General features: G+C 37.2%; 1 protein-coding gene across 1 annotated transcript in view; it reads left to right on the forward strand.

Moving 5' to 3' along the window:
* TEX15 (testis expressed 15, meiosis and synapsis associated) overlaps positions 1–16,691 on the forward strand; it is an 80,246-nt gene that overhangs the window by 15,317 nt on the left and 48,238 nt on the right. The window contains exon 3 of the mRNA XM_070252724.1: positions 14,647–14,807. Coding sequence (XP_070108825.1) covers positions 14,669–14,807 — 139 coding nt within the window. The 5' untranslated portion in view covers positions 14,647–14,668. The remainder of the gene's footprint in view (positions 1–14,646; positions 14,808–16,691) is intronic.

The raw sequence follows: 16,691 nt of genomic DNA on the forward strand, positions 1-16,691 counted from the left end.
TTCAGATGTACAAGATTGTAATTTGATGTCTGTATATACTACAGCTATAGTGCAAGATTGTAATTCAGTGTCTGTATATACTACAGCTATAGTGCACTCACCATCAAGTCTAGTTTTCATCCATCACAATGCAGTTGACCCCCTTTACCGAATTCACCATCCCCCAACCCCCCAACTTGAATTTTTTAATATTATGTTCTCAATTAGGGATCTAGTCTTGTTTCCTCACAAATATGTAACCATTCATCTTGGCACCATTTAATAAATAAACCATCTCTTTCCTAACAAATTGAAAAGCCACCTGTATTATATATTAATTTTTCGTAGATGCTTAGATTTATTTCTGGACTCTTTTTCTGGTTCTACTATCTATATATGTCCTATGCTAATACTTTATCATTTTGATTATAGTAATATTGTAATAAATTTCAATAACAGCAAGGATATTGGCTATTCTCAGACACTTATTCTTCCACATGAATTTTAAAGTCATTTTTTTCTAACTGCAAGAAAAAAATCTTATTGGGATTCATAAAGAAATTGTCTTAAGTGTATCTTTCTTCCTCTTGATCAGCCTTAGCAGAGTTATTTTTCAGGGTTTTTTGGTCTTTATGAAGAACTGATTTTGTCTTTTGTTAAGACAGTTCTCTATTATAAGATTGTTTTCTTTCTCTTATTTTAATTAAATGAGACTTTCAATGATTAAGTGCGAGTTAAAAGTTATGAACTCTGTAAAAAAGCCTGCTACCAGGAGAATTAGGAGGGGTAAATTAACAGAAATAACAAGAGTGCAATTAGTAGCAGTTATTGAAAAAAATACATAATCAGTGTTTACAAATCAGTGAGTTGAGACTCTTTACCAAACCAATTAATTATTCATCCATCTTGTTAGCCTGGAAATTAAAACATGCATGCATAACTTAAGTCTAAAGTTAATTAGTGGGGCCGGCCCCGTGGCTGAGTGGTTAAGTTCCAGTGCTCCGCTGTGGCGGCCCAGGATTTCGCCTGTTCGAATCCTGGGCGAGGACATGGCACTGCTTGTCAGGCCACGTTGAGGCAGCGTCCCACATGCCACAACTAGAAGGATCTGCAACTAAGGTATACAATTATGTACCAGGGGGATTTGGGGAGATAAAGCAGGAAAAAAAATAAATAAAGTTAATTAGTATGTTTACCTTCCTTGTAGATAATGTGGGATCTTAGAACGGTTTTAACTCCATCTCTCTGGGGTCAACATGTTAGAAAATACAAAAGTAGAAAATAAAAAGGAATTTAACCGATAACCCAAGCCATAATTATTGTTGAACTTTTGCTCTATTTTCTGCCAGGTTTTTTCCCCCTCCTGAATTTACTCAGTGACCCATGGTGTTTGCTTCTAATAGAAACAGGCTAGTTCTTTCCACTTATAGCAGACTGTCTCCTCATACATTCTTTTTAGTGAAGAGTTATGTGACAACCCAAACCCTGAGTTTAGTTATATATTTACATTAAAAAGTGTTACTCTGCATAGTACTTATAGTGGGAGAACAGGGATATGCCAAGAATGGTTTCTTTCCAGGCACATTTCTAGTGAGAAAGGGCTTTTTACAATTTTGTTCATTCTTCTACTGTCTAATCCCTGTTTCTTCAAGATTTTATTACTTGAATATAAGCACTTACCGCTGAATGTTTTTCTTTTACATTGTTTGCAAGTTTATAATTACTATTCTTTTAGCCTTGATTTTCTTCTATATACAGAATATTATCACTTTCTATATAGCGTTTGATGAACTAGCCAATTCCAAATGAAAGTACAAGCATTGCTTATAAAAATGTCAGGTGTGGGGCCCGACCTCGTGGCTGAGTGGTTAAGTTCACCTGCTCCGTTTTGGCGGCCCAGGGTTTCACCGGTTCAGATCCTGGGCACGGATATGGCACCGCTCATCAGGCCATGCTGGGGTGGCATCCCACATGCCACAACTAGAAGGACCCACAACTGAAATATACAACTATGTACCGGGGGACTTTGGGGAGAAAAAGGGAAAATAAAATCTTTAAAAAGAAAAAAAAGTGGGGCCGGCCCGGTGGCGCAGCGGTTAAGTTCGCACGTTCCGCTTCTCGGCGGCCCGGGGTTCACTGGTTCGGATCCCGGGTGTGGACATGGCACTGCTTGGTGGCCATGCTGTGGTAGGCGTCCCACGTATAAACTAGAGGAAGATGGGCACGGATGTTAGCTCAGAGCCAGGCTTCCTCAGCAAAAAGAGGAGGACTGGCAGTAGTTAGCTGAGGGCTAATCTTCCTCCAAAAAAAAAGAAAAAAAGAAAAAGAAAAAAAAGTATCAGGTGTGTTACAAAAACTGAATAATGCAAATAAAATTAAGAATTAAAAAGGACTTGGAACATTTCTATAATAATAACCACTGCAACAACAAAAGCAAACTTTGCCCCCGTATTCCTCAGAATGTTATCTGGATCTGTGAGAACTCTGACGTATGATAGCAAATTTCATGGATGACTTCTGATTTTTCCATCAAAGTGAATACTCTGCCTCTCTCTGAAAGATGTTATACTCTTCTTCTTTGATATCCTGATTCCTGTCAAAGTTGTTGCCACAGGTAATGGCATAATCGTACAACTTAGTTTTATCCAAATATGAATTATAAAATATGCCACTTTTTAAAAAAATTAACTTTTGCTTTTTAATCAAACTGATATTTGCATATAATTTAAAAAGTCGTGGTCCAAAAGATGTATAGTGGAAAAAGTTGTCCGTTGTCCCACTGTCTTCTATTCCTACTTCCTAGGGGCAGCTGCCTTCAACTCTTGTTACTTTCCTAGTTATTCACCTCTACACTTATAAATAATATGCTTTTACTAGTATTTCTTGGTTATCAGAGGTAGAAATTATGCATTGATTTTTGTCATCATAGTAGATGAGAACATAGCTGTCCCACCCAACCCCTGCCATCCCACTCCCTTCCCCCATTCTTCCAACATACTTAAGTTTTTTTGTTAAAAGTCAGTGCTCACATTGTTATGATCCAGATATTGTTTACTACAACTGTGACCATCCGTAACTACCTTCCTTAGAATTAATGGTTTGTTTAGCCTGCTTTTTTATAAATCTAATCATTTTTTTCTGTAGATGTGCTAGTAATTGCCAGTAATGTGCTAAGACATGTAAGTTCCTTTTTTCTTTTTAACCTTTTTCTTTGAACGTCTTTTAGACCTTTCCATTTTCCTGCTTCAGTCTAGACTGATAGCTTCCTGGAAATTGTGTGCCACTCTCATCCATCTTGGGTTTAGAACCTGTGTTGGATCCATTCATTTTTTTATCCAGTGTTATCTTCATTTTAGATTCATTCTCTTTCTTTGCAAAGCGCATCTTCTGGTAGCTCTCTAAGACAGGGTGTGTGTTAAATATATATGTGCTTTACCCCTCGCATACCTCGAAGGGCTTTCTCTTACCCGAGGACTGACACTGTGAGCCTGGCAGGGTAAAAGAGCTAAGGCGTCTGTTTCCACCCCAGCCCTCTTTTTCCTGGTGTTACTTGAGTCATGAAACTTGAGTCTGCCCAGTAAGAACAGCTGCATTTTGGTTGCACAGTCCGTGTCTCTACTTCTATGAGTTTCATAGTCACTGGTGATTACAGCCAAAACTATCAAAGACGACAGTATTTGATCAAAGAAGTATCCTTTGTCTATTCATAAAGTTATCATAGGATCTAGTAGCAGTGGTCAAATTCGTCAGAGATTTGATTTTACCTTCTCTGCATGTCACTAGATCAGTAAATTTTAGAACATTGAAATAGTTCCAGTTAGGATGAACACAGTCCAATTATAGCTGTTTTTAAGTTTATGATTACTTCTTAAGTAAAGTTTGAGTTCAGATCAATAAAAAATATAAAACTCACTTACTTCAAATAAGTCATTAAAAGCTAAGTTTTTAATATAGTAATACAGTTCTGGTTGAACACAGTTCCTCCTGATTCAGGCCTCTGATTTCTCTGTCAGTAACGGACTGGCTGTTAGGTCAGAGTGAGAGCCAGTATGGTACTTTAGGAAATTTGTAAAGTGTAATAGTTAACAATAGGGAATGGTAAAAGGAATTTATTGGGACTATTGAAAAATAGTAAATTTTCAGTGGTCAGTTTTTTTTTTTTTGGCAGCATTCAGCTGCTACTCAGTTGTGTAACATCTATCATATTCGTTCTGTTCTAGATTGCCATTGATGTAAGATCTTTATCAACTTAATAGTAATCTGTTTATGGAGAAGATAAAAAATACTGCATTAGAATTCATATTGATGTTAATATATGTCCTGATTCAGAAACATTGAAATTTGAAAAAATAGGTTTCCTGGAATTCTGATATAATACAGTAGTTATATCAATCATCAATCTGCCTACATAATGAAACCCCATTAATGGATGGTGAGGAGGAGGAAGGCTCTTACTATAGATCTGTAAAGCACAAATTTGTCTAAACCCTTCTGTATATTTTTTCCTAGACTGACTTAGTCATTCACCTGGTATAGGATTGAAAATTTTCGATTGAGACCCACCAAGGTTGTTACACACTGAGCTGATGACGTGCCTGCTGAGATATTTCTTCTCTTCTAAATTGTTTAGTTTTACTTCTATTTTTTAACTTTATATAAATGAAATCATACTTTAAGTAATCTTTCACGGCTTGATTTGACGTTGTGTTTCAGATGGCTGTAGTTGATTCATTTTCATTCACGTGTTGTGTTTCCTGGTATGTACACTGCGGTTTATTCACTCCGCTGGTTGGTAATGGACGTTTCACTGATAGTGCTGCTTTGAACATTCCTCTACTTTCCTTTAGGTATACGTGTGCAAGAGCTTCTCTAAGGCAGTGGTTCTCAGAGATTTTGGTTTTAGAATCTGCTCTGTTTCCACCCTCACTGGAGTGTAATGCTGTACAATTCGAACGCTAACCATCTGGACTTAGTGTCAGACCCCACAAGTTAGGGGCTGATTCCAACACAAAACTGCCCTTACTTCAGATGCCAGTCTCAAGGGGGGTCCTCAGGCCATCCACACTTCTGACCAACTGGCTACCAATTCAAGGGTTCTCATGAACTCTTCAGTTTCGATAGTTTGCTAGAACAATTCACAGAACTCAGGAGAGCACTGTACCTACAATGAGGACTATATCTATTGATATTTACTGTACTAAATTAAAAGCAAGAAACTTAAAAACATTTATTTTTCATTTAGAAATAATGCATCTGTTACATGTGCCATAAATAATATTTTAATGAAAAATAATTATTTACCAAAGAAGAATGCCATTGTTTTACATTTGTTAACCTAAAAATAAAGGACCGAAATGAGAGGCAGAGAGACATTTATTTTGGGATCAAAGAATTGCAATTCCAGGTACACAGATTCAGGTAGCAACCCAAATAGTGTCCAACTAGAGAGTGAGAGGCAGGCGCTTTTAAAGGCAAAAGAGGGAGGTTCGTATTACAAAGAATGTTCCTTGGCGTTGTTGGAAGAAAGCTGATGTTGGCTCAACATAATTGATTGCTAAGGCTAGCTGGGGGGAGGCAAAGGGCCATCACTGTGATGAGCTTGCAGCATCACTTGGTTCAAAAGTTCATGTTCTGCCCTATGAGGACATGGGTAAGACCCCTTTCCTTAATGGCTTTCCGACTCCATTTTAAAGCCTTTATACATAAATGACTCTGTTTTATTTCACATTTTTCCCATTTGATAAGATCTTTTTCTGAAAGCATTGCTGATCAACCATAGATTTGTGTAGTCCCACGTCACTGGGATGGACCTGTCCCAAGAAAGTTAGTGTCCCATGTTGGGGGGGATTTTTTTTTTTCCTTTCTTACTAATGGTTATTCCAAGGAGTCAGTGTCCTAAGGGTTAGGCCACATTTGAGAAACAAGGAGACAGTCAGGAAATGACTCTTAAGCAGTTCCCTTGACCAGGAATTTCATCTGGTTACCTCAAAGTTCATGTGAATAAGCCTTATCTATCATTTCCGTACACTGAGTAACCATAATCTTGGTGTCTGAGCAGATCTGAGTAATTAATAGCATAAGAAATTTAAATACAAGTACACATAGTAGAATTTCAATAATAATTATAAGCAATATCTGAAGTCCTGATCTTATCTAAACACCTAGACCTGAAGGAATCTGGGTGAAAACCTCGTTAGGGAACCAGAGGGTGTCATTAAAAGACGTTAGGTCGGCGAGATCCTGTGCTGTTCTTCTAATTTTTCCAAATTGTAACTCAACTTTTCCAGAAGAAAAGTGATCCAGGTGCAGCAGGGGATGTTGGCTATGGCACAGATGCTTCCCTGATCTGCAAGGAGATAACTGAGTGCCGTTTGATTATCTAATACAACCCTCGCCAGGGAATCCGGGGATCGTTAATGGTGAGCCAAGGCTCAAGTGGTAGAATTTGCCGGTTTAGCTATAGTTAGGGATAAATTTTTTTTTTCAACACATCGTTATGGACTGTGTGAATCCAAGGGACAAAGGTTTGGCAGTGGTAATTAATGGAGAGTAGATGGAGTGTAAAAAGGGGGTCACCAAGTCTCATCTATACCTATGAGATTGTGGTTGGGTTTCTTCTTTAACAAGAACTTGAAATGGAATACTGTAGTATGCTAAAGGGCATTGTCCTGTCATACACCAGCCGTCTAGACATTCATAAGCCATGATTCCCCATTGTAATCATGCAGAAAGGTGTAGCGGGCTGGAGCACATAGTATTCAATGCCTTCTAGTTCTGTAGCAGTGTCAGTGGTCAGGAGCACTTGGTAAGGTCCTTTCCAGCAGAGCTCCAGTGCTGTCTTCCTCTTAGGATGCTTCCAGAATACCCAGTCACCAGGCTCTAGACTGTGACCTACAGGATCTCTTAAAGTGGAATCTGGGAAAGCTTCTTTAACCTGTTGATAGTAGGCTTGAGCAAAAGACATTAGAGACTTACAAAAGCTGGTGATACTAGTATAAGACTAGGGATCAGCAGAAGGTTGTATACCAACAGACATTGGTCTGCTGGTAATTATCTCATGTGGAATGCGTTTATGTTTTACAAAGGGAGTAGTGCAAACAGTCAGCAGGACTAAAGGCAATACCTTAGGCCAGAGGAGTCCAGTTGACAGGTATATAACATACTTCGAAGATCATTAACAGGACTGGAATCTAATATCTACAAAGGTGCAAACATAATTCTTCTCTCTATAATCCCCCCTCCTTTTTTTAACCAAAGATAGTCACAGTAAAACTAACTTGTCTGTATTAAAACTTGGCCTGATTGTTTATATGAGTAAGAAGTTCTGAATTTTGGCGGGATCAAGTAGAGAGAAAAAGTAAATGTTTCATCTTTGCTCACAAAGCTATCTTACCAAAGAGAAAAGATTTATTTAAATCTGGAAAAACAAAATGTTAGTGCATCCTCCTCAGTTCATGCAGTCCCATGTAATTAATACTTGTTCTGCTTGAATCCAGTGTTTCCATTAGTTTTCTCGACTTTGCCTGATGATTGAGGATGATAGGGACAGTGATAATCACGAGAAGTTTGCAAGGTTTTTTAAGGCTCGTTTGATTTGCCTAGTAAAGAGGGTACCTCAGTCATTGGGGATTATGGAAAGTATACCCAAGTGGGAAATACACTTTCTGACAGTTTTCTCCACCATTGTGAGCACATCAGCTTTGTGATAAGGGAAGGCTTCAGCTCATCCAGAAAACATACATACAGTAATAAGGACATACTGACAACTTATGCTAAGTGGCAGTTGAACGAAGTCCAGCTTTGGGTGTTCAGAGGACCCAGAGGGAGGAGTTCTGAGGACTCTGGGTACAGAAATAATTTTTCTTAATGCACTATGGTGGGTGAAAGAATGCAAAAAACAAAAAGTGGAGTTTACCAGAGAGCTAGGAAGAGCCAAGAGGCTGTGTTGGGTTTCCTATAGCCCTGACTGTTTCTTTAATTTACAGCCATTGTCTCCCCATCTTAATTTTTCTGATTCAGGAGCAAACTGTTGCCATGTTACAGGGACATCAGGATGGCAGAAGTCGGCAGTGAGGGGCTGCTCTTTGCAGAGGCAGAATGGACTTCATCCACAAGTACCAATCTTCATAGATTCTGTTGTTGCTGCTTTTACATGAAAATCAGCTAAGGAGTTTACCTGATACTCAGATTCATTTCTTTTAGTGTGAGCCTCAATTTTGATGACAGATGATATTTTATACCAGGACATATTAGACTTCCAGGAATTTTACATAATTTCTGGAACTCTTATAACATATAAAGACAACATAAAGAAGACTTAATGTTATTTGTTATTTGACAATGCTTCCCATGTAATTTAACATAACAAATAAGCCTATTAGTTTAATATCCCCCTTTTTATAAGGAGAGAGAACAAATCTTTTGAGACGTTTCAGGGATCCTCTGAAAAATCCTAAAGTTATCTAGAGGTCAAGAAAGACTTCATTTAGAATCTGATGTTAGAATGTTCGTGGAAAAATATCAGGGGCGGTCCAGTGGCGTAGTGGTTAATTTTGTGCAGTCTGCTTTGGCGGCCTGGGGTTTGCGGGTTCAGATCCCGGGCACCAGTCTACATACTGCTCATCAAGCCATGCTGTGGCGGCATCCCACATACAAAACAGATGTTAGCTCAGCGACAGTTTTCCTCAAGAAGAGGAAGATTAGGAATAGATGTTAGCTCAGGGCCAGTCTTCCTCACCAAAAAAAAAAGAAAAAGAAAAAGAAAAGAATCTCAGGCAGATTAAAGACTTAGAGGTGAAATGCAAAACTATGAAACTTTCAGAAGAGAATGTAGAGGATTATATTTAAGACTGTGGAAGAATTATTTCTTAAAGTTGATGAAAAGCAGAAAATATAAAGGAAAAAAACTCATAATTTCAACTATGTTAAAATATTTCTGGGGGGGCCAGCCCCATGGCGGAGTCGTTAAGTTCATGCGCTCCACTTTGGCGGCACAGGGTTTCGCTGGTTCAGATCCCGGGCACGGACATGGCACTGCTCATCAGGCCGTGTTGAGGCAGCATCCCAAATGCCACAACTAGAAGGACCCACAACTAAAATATACAACTATGTACTGGGGGGATTTGGGGAGAAAAGCAATAAAAAAAAAAGATTGGCAACAGTTGTTAGCTCAGGTGCCAATCTAAAAAATATATATTTATATTTCTGTTCAAAAAAGTGAAAAAAGAGGTTTTAAAAGTGGAGGAAATCATTTGCAAGAAGTATAATTGGTGAGGAGCTAGTATTTCAGAAAGATTTCTTGTGAATACATAGAATGAAATAAACAGCCTCATAGAAAATTAGGTAAAAACAACTTGAACAGGCATTTCACAGATGTGAAAACACAAATGATCAATAAACATAATCAGTAGATGATCAGTCTCATCAAAAATCAAAGAAATGCAAGCTAATCTCAATGAGATATCATTTACATCTATCAGATTGGCAAAAATTAAAGTTTGCCATATATGGAGCAACTGACACTCTCGTACACTGCTGGTGATAGTATAAAAATCCAGTCTAATAAAAGATTAAGAAATTGTGTGGGAGTAAAATGCCATAAACAAAATTAAAGGCAGAAATATTGCAACACTCATGACAGACAAAAACTAATTTCTCTGTATATACAGTTCTTACAAATCCTTAAGACCAAAAAATGGAGAAAAAGGCAGGAACAAGTAATTCACAGAAAAACAAAATGACACAGCCTCACTGATAATGAAATACAAATTAAAACCACAGGGTTCTATTTTTATTGTTTGAAAAGCTTGGTTCAATAAAATACTAAAAAATTTTTTAGGATATTTTCTTACTTTTCTTATGCAAGTAAAAATTAGTTAAACAATAATATAGGCCAGATAAAGATAAGTTGTTAAGAGACTACCAAAGCACCACCCGAGAAGTAGCTTTCAAACAGGTCAGAGGAAGAGTGCATTAGTTCAAGAAGAGATTGGTGAAGAGTATCAAACGTAGAAAGTCTGAGTAAGTTATGAGCTAGAAATGTACCTATGTGAGTGAGAGACCGTGGTGGAAATCACTGGTCACTGAAGATTGCTGTTGAGGTAGAGTAATGGAGGTAGAATGAAAGTAGATTGAGGAAGAAGTAGGAGGTGATGTAGGTAAGGGCAAATATGGACCCTGGCCGGTTTTTGTTTATTCTGTAAATGATCGGGTTTGAGCCTGTTGAAACGCTGTTGGGCAGGGTGCAGAGGGGCAAAGTGCGTAGGGGTGAGATTCAGAATGCAGTGGAGAGATGATTGAGACAATGGGAGAATAGGAGAAAGAGCCCTGAAATGGAAGTCACGAGACCTAGTTTTTATTGTCCCAGTTCTTTGATACTTAACTGCTTTATTTATAACAGGGGCTGGCAAACTTTTTCTGTAAAGGGCTAGGGAATAAAATATTTTAGTCTTTATGGACCATAGGGTCTCTGTCACATTTACTCAACTATGCTCTACTAGGACAGCAGCCACAGACAGTAGATAAATGAATGGGTGTGGCTGTATTCCAGTAAAACGTACCATGGACCCCTAAATTTGAATTTTATATAATTTTTTAAGTGATGTGAAATAATAATCTTGATTTTTTTTTCAGTCATTTAGCTTGTGGACCCTACAAAAACTAGTAGTGGGCTAGGTTTGCCCCACAGGCTATAGTTTGCCAACCTCTGATGTATAAAATGAGAAGTTGGACTAAAATATATTTCATCTCTGCATTGTATAGTCTTAACTGTGGGATTCTTGACTTAATCTCACTAAGTGTATGTATAGTTTATTATACGTATGATCTGATTTAGCCTTTTGTTTATCAGAAGTAATTTTTAGTCTCAGCCATTTAGAGCTCTGCAAAGAACTCAGAATTTATCTTTCTCTGACTAGAGTTCCAAGTATATTATTTATTCATTTTATTTGCTCATCAGAAACTCTTCCCCGAGTTTACTAGAAGAGGGATAATCTTTGCCATATCCGCATACCGTCATTGCAATCTCTCTTTAATGTTTTGAAACAGACTTATTTTTTACGTAAGTATATTTTGGGTTGGAAAATCAGTATTATTTAGCACAAATAAAAGGTAGTTGCAAAAATAAATTAGAACACTGTTATTAGCCAGAAAATCCTGAAACTGAGACATCGTTTCTTTTTAAAAAGATTAGCAAATTTGTAGAGATGTCAAAGATAAATTAACAAGTTGATTAATGTGAAAGTTTGAAGAGAACTGAAAAAATCTTTCTCACTAATGCCTCATCTGTCTACAGTCATCCTGAGAAACCTTTTCATAACTGATAGCAGCTGAGTCTTATTAAAGGAATTCTAAGGCTCTCTAAGTTATTCAGTTGAAACAGCAAGTTGTGTTATTAAAGACTCTGATAGTAATCAGGTAAAAGATTTTGCATGTTTATTTAGTAATCTCTAATCTCTAACCACTGGTCTCAAGCATTCAAATCCTTAATTTTTAAAGATCATCTTAGGAACCTCAGTACAAATATTCTTTTAAAATAGGCTTTGAAAGGATCAAGTCTTTAGACTGGCTATTTGACGTAAGGAATTTATTTCATTGCCACTAAAAAATGTATTACCATTCATTATGCACTCAGAGTAGTGCACTGCAAGGGAAGTTAGTTTCTTGTCCAAAATTAATTGGTTAATTGCAGAGCTAGAATTAGAAGCAACATCAGTCGACTTCTAACCCAGTTATCTGTATAATACTGTGCTTCTTGACAGACTCCATAACTTGGTTCCATAGCACAGGCTTCAAGAGTACGCTAATGGTTAATTGTGCAGTTACTGTGTACCAGGTTCTGCAGCCATGTGAGGTATACTCTTGCAGCCTCAGAGAAGTTAGGCGTTTTGCCTTCTGTAACATTGTTAATTAACGGTAGAACAAAAATTTGAACCATGATGATTTTTTGCCTTTCTAAGTAAAATTCATTCTTAATCTGTCTAGTATTTGGTTCTAAGCTGTGTCTTAAGAGCTGAGACTCACTCTTTCAATCCCAGAAATTCCCAATCCTTTTTCCTTTCCCTGTTAGCTTTTTAGTTTCTTTATACCTTTTATTTCTTGTCTTCTGCCTTTGTGAGCACCTCCAGCACACTGTTAAAAGGAAGCAGAGGTAGTAGGTATCCTTGTTTTATTCTTAATTTAAAAAATAGTGCTTCTAACATTTACCAGTTTGCTGTCAATTTTCAGTAGACACTCGTCATCAAATTATGAATGTTTCTGTAAATTCCTTTTTACTAAGACTTTTTTAAAAATCATAAGTGAATTTTGAATTTGGCTAGATGTTTTTTCTGCTTCTATTGGGATACTCTCTTGATTTTTCTCCTTTGATAGGTTTATGTAGTTAAGTGAAATAAACATATGTCATATTGTTAAATCTCCCTTGCATTTCTGGGGTGAACTCAGCTTCTTGATGATATATAAATATCATCTTTATTTTTAAAACCAATTTGTAACTATTGATTTAATTTTTTTCTGAATAGTAATAGGATAATACACTCTTTTAATTCCTTCTCAAATCAGTTTTGGTAAATTACATTTTTCCTGGAATTTATTATTTTGTATAATCTTTAAATGTATTGATTGAAAGTTGTTCATAATATACATACTCTTAAGACGTATGTGAATAGATGCTTTAGTTGTTGGGGATTCTTTCTGGTTTTGGTTTCTTTGTTTGATCTTTAAGTTCATTCATTCATTTGAATCTGTTATTTATTGAATGTGTTAAGGACCCACAGTGTGCAGTGTCTTGTGCATGAACTGTGCTTGAAGTGTTTAGAGTTGGTTTTTCACTCTCTCCTTTCCCACTGCTAGGATAACCAGGACGCCGTAGAATAGGCTCGGCATGACCCCTCAGGATTCAGACTTCCTGATTTCATTTTACATGTATAAAAAGGAATAATACATAAATATATGGATAATGGTTATAGGACTATTGTATTTGTTTTGCAACATATAATTTATTTTTTTGCATCTGTATGTAAAAATAAACAATATAAATAATGTAATGGTTATGGGACTGTAAGATATGAATGGAAAGAATCTATGAATTTGTTATCACTTTAATATGGCTAATTTGGGCTGAAGTTAAAGAGGCGTTATTCCTACTTGAAAGGTTGTACTTGAAAAATTGCTGGGTGCAGCTTATTTGATGAAGGACATTGAATACCACTGTGCCCTGAATAGTCTGTCTTTCATCAGTTTTTAACTTAGCTACTTTGTGGCCAAGTATTATCCTAAGCACTGAGAAACAAAATTAGTCAATTTCAGAAGTCTTCATTAGTAAATTCTACTAGTGAAATGTTTTGTAAGAAACCATACAGCTGAAATATCATCCATCTTTCCTGAAGATATAATTTAACTTAGTTAAAAACATTGAGGATTGTCGCAGCACTTGGATCGTCAAGTAAAGTATATTCATCTGACGGTTGTATACCTTTGTGTGCAGAAGGTATAGATCATGATGAATTTAAGAGTTTTTTGTAATATGTTATTCTAAATAAGTTATTCTCCCTTTTTCTCCTTACTAAACTAGCAGGTGTTATAGCACCTGGTATATGTTAAGATTCTGTCTCTGGAGCTGGTATATATTAAGGGTATTCTTGGTAGGAGGCAGCACCGCTGGTGTCTATCCATGTGACTGGATGAGAGAAAGGCTGATTTGTCTTCTCTTTGTAGAAGTCTGTTCTCTATTCTGAAGCATATTTGATTGGGAGATGGCAAGATAACCTTTCATAAAGGGTGGGGGAGTGAAGATGGGGGGGGAATCTTTTGGGAACCTTCTATGAAATCTTATCCTTTGTGATCCTTCTGTGGAATTTTGGCAACTCTTAATTTGGATTGTGATCTAAGGTTTGAACTAAGCAGTTAGATATCAGAGGACCCATGAACCATGTAATGAAATGGTATGAAAAGTCCATGTTTACATATATTTCTCTGTGTGTGGGCTCCATAGCTTTCCTTTGATATCCAATATGAGTTCTACTTGGAAGGTTAAGAATCAATGTGTGTGTGTGTGAGCAGGGGGAGGGCAGTTGGAGAAAGAAGGGAGGAGGGAGGAAAGGGAATTGGTTACTGTTAGTATGACTGCATATGCTATCTTAATCCATTTGCAGAGTGGTACTGTGGAACGGTAGCCAGTGAGTGACTGACTGTTTTCAGCCATCAGTTGTAGGGATAGCCTTGTGATAGTTGGTTCACACCTTTAATAAGTTTCTCCCAAGGCAAGAGATTCTGATTTAGGTAATATTATTCTATTCATAGAAGTATATAGGAAAAAATTTTTAAAAATAGAGTATTTGGCAAGAATTTTACCAAATGTTAATAAAAATTGTCTTTTGGAAGTTATTATTAAACCTTTAAGGAACACAGAGGCTTTTGGTTACCTAATTAAAGTAACATGAATTACAAGGAAAAGGTCTATTAGGAACTATAAAATAAGTATTTTTAATGTTATATAAAAGTCAAAGTTAATTCATTTTCTATTTTGGGTAACCTGGCGAATTGAGACTGAAACCTATTGCAAGTGTGACCAAGAATATGTCTTTATTCAATTTAGTTTAAGAACTTTTAAACAGTTTTACTGCCATTGACTCTTATGTATTTATTGACCTTTTGCTTAATAACTTTCAGTTGGTTTTAGGCCACCAACAAAATGGAAATAAAAGAGATTGTTAAACACAAGACACTATGGAAAATGAACTCAACCAATGAACCTTTATTAGTTACTGGTGTAGACATCAGTCCTTTAAAGAACTTCACCATTCCCAAGATCAGGAGGACAGCTGGGAAAGGTAATATTTACTATTTCTATGAAAGATAGGGTTATTTCATAACTCTTACTGTATTTTTCTGATTCTTTATGTTCATCTTCTATTTTGACTAATTGGGTTAAGTCAGGCCTTTAATTTCTTAAACACACATCTACTTTTGGTTCCACACAAAGTGGAACAGACACCTCTCCTATTTCTCTCACTAAGTACACCTAAAAATGCTGGACATCATACATAAAATAAATATAAGATTTTGAAAGGTAGAAGATGACGAACCAGCTAAGGATCCTGGGACTCAAGGAATAACGTAGAAGTAAGTTCTCTGGATTTTCTTTTTGTCCTCCATGTCTCAGATTGGATGCGCACAACCTAAGAATGCCTAATGGCATGGACCCAAAAAGTCCCAAGGAAAGTCTGTTCTCCCTTTCCAAGGACTGGGAAAGGGTCATCCTAGAAAGACAGAAACCTATTTGACAATAAACACCCTAGTTCTGCAAAACGTAGGGCAAAAAAATAGCATGCCTCCTACACCTTTGTAAACAGAGGCTAAATGGAGGGCCTAGACTTCCGTCTATGCCTCTCCCCTTCATGGCAGTTCACAAGTTCCCATCCCTGCCATCCCCTGCAGTGTCAGTGGATTTCCACCCTTGCCCTGTGGTGATGAGACACCCCTTCTCCCTGGGAGTAGAGTTAGTGAATACCATGTGGGGAGCCTAGACTTCTTTCACACCCACCAGTAACAAGGCATGTGTTGCCCTCCCACAGTGTGGGAGGCTGAGTCCGAGTCAGGAGCGTGGACTTCCACCCCTTTGTCATGATAACAAAGCATACGCCCAGGGTGTCAGTGGAGACCCTGTGGAGAGTCAGGACGTCAACCCTGCCTGGTGGTAGAGTCAGCACCCTGCCCACCTTTTCACTACTAACAGAGTTTCGCCTGCTGGCTCAGTTTTAGTGGAGGCTTGTTCAAACTCAAGATTAACTATGATTCAGAGTGTTTTAACGGTACCCAAAATGCCCAAGGTGTAATTTTAAAAATCACTCGTTTTACCACACACAAGGAAAATCTCAACTTGAATGAGCAAAGATAGTCAACAGATGCCAACACTATGATGAAACACATGTTGGAATTATCTGAGAAGGTTTTAAAACAGCCATCATAATCATGTCTCGGCAAGCTACTACACACACTCTTGAAACAAATGAAAAAAATAGAAAATCTCAGCAGAGAAATGGAAAATGTAATAAAGAACCAAGTAGAAGTTTTGCTTCTGAAAAATTCAGTAATTGAAATAAAAACTAGTTGGGTGGGTTCCGAAGAATTGAGAAGACATTGGATAGAACGAGTGAATTTGAAGATATAACAATAGAAATTATTCAGTCTGAACAATGCAGAGAAAACAGAAAAATATTAACAGAGCCTGCCTCAGTGATGTGTGGAACAATAATAAAAGATCTTACATCTTTGTCCTAGAAGTCCCAGAAGTAGAAGAGAAAAAGTGTGGAGCTGAAAAAGTATTTGAAAAAATATTGGCCAAAAATTTCCAAGATTTGGTAAAAGACATAAACGTGTACAGTCAAAAGGCTGAATAAACTTAAACAGGTTAAACCCAAAGAAGTTTGTGCCAAGGCACATTATAATCTAATCAAATTTTTGAAAACTAAGGACAGAAAACGTCTTGAAAGCAACTAGAGAGAAACCACACATTGTCTATAGGGGAAAAATTGTTTGAATGACAGAAGATTTCTCATTAGAAACCATGGAGCCCAGAGGAAGTGGCACAACATTTTTCAAGTGTAGAAACCCAGAGTTCTGTCCCAGGCAAAGATATCCTTCAGGAATAGAAGTGAAATAGACATTCTCAGGTAAAGTAAAACCAAGAAATATTTCATCAGCAGATCCACTCT

The sequence above is a fragment of the Equus caballus genome, chromosome 27 (genome assembly GCF_041296265.1).
Source record: "Equus caballus isolate H_3958 breed thoroughbred chromosome 27, TB-T2T, whole genome shotgun sequence".
Classification (NCBI taxonomy): Eukaryota; Metazoa; Chordata; class Mammalia; order Perissodactyla; family Equidae; genus Equus; species Equus caballus.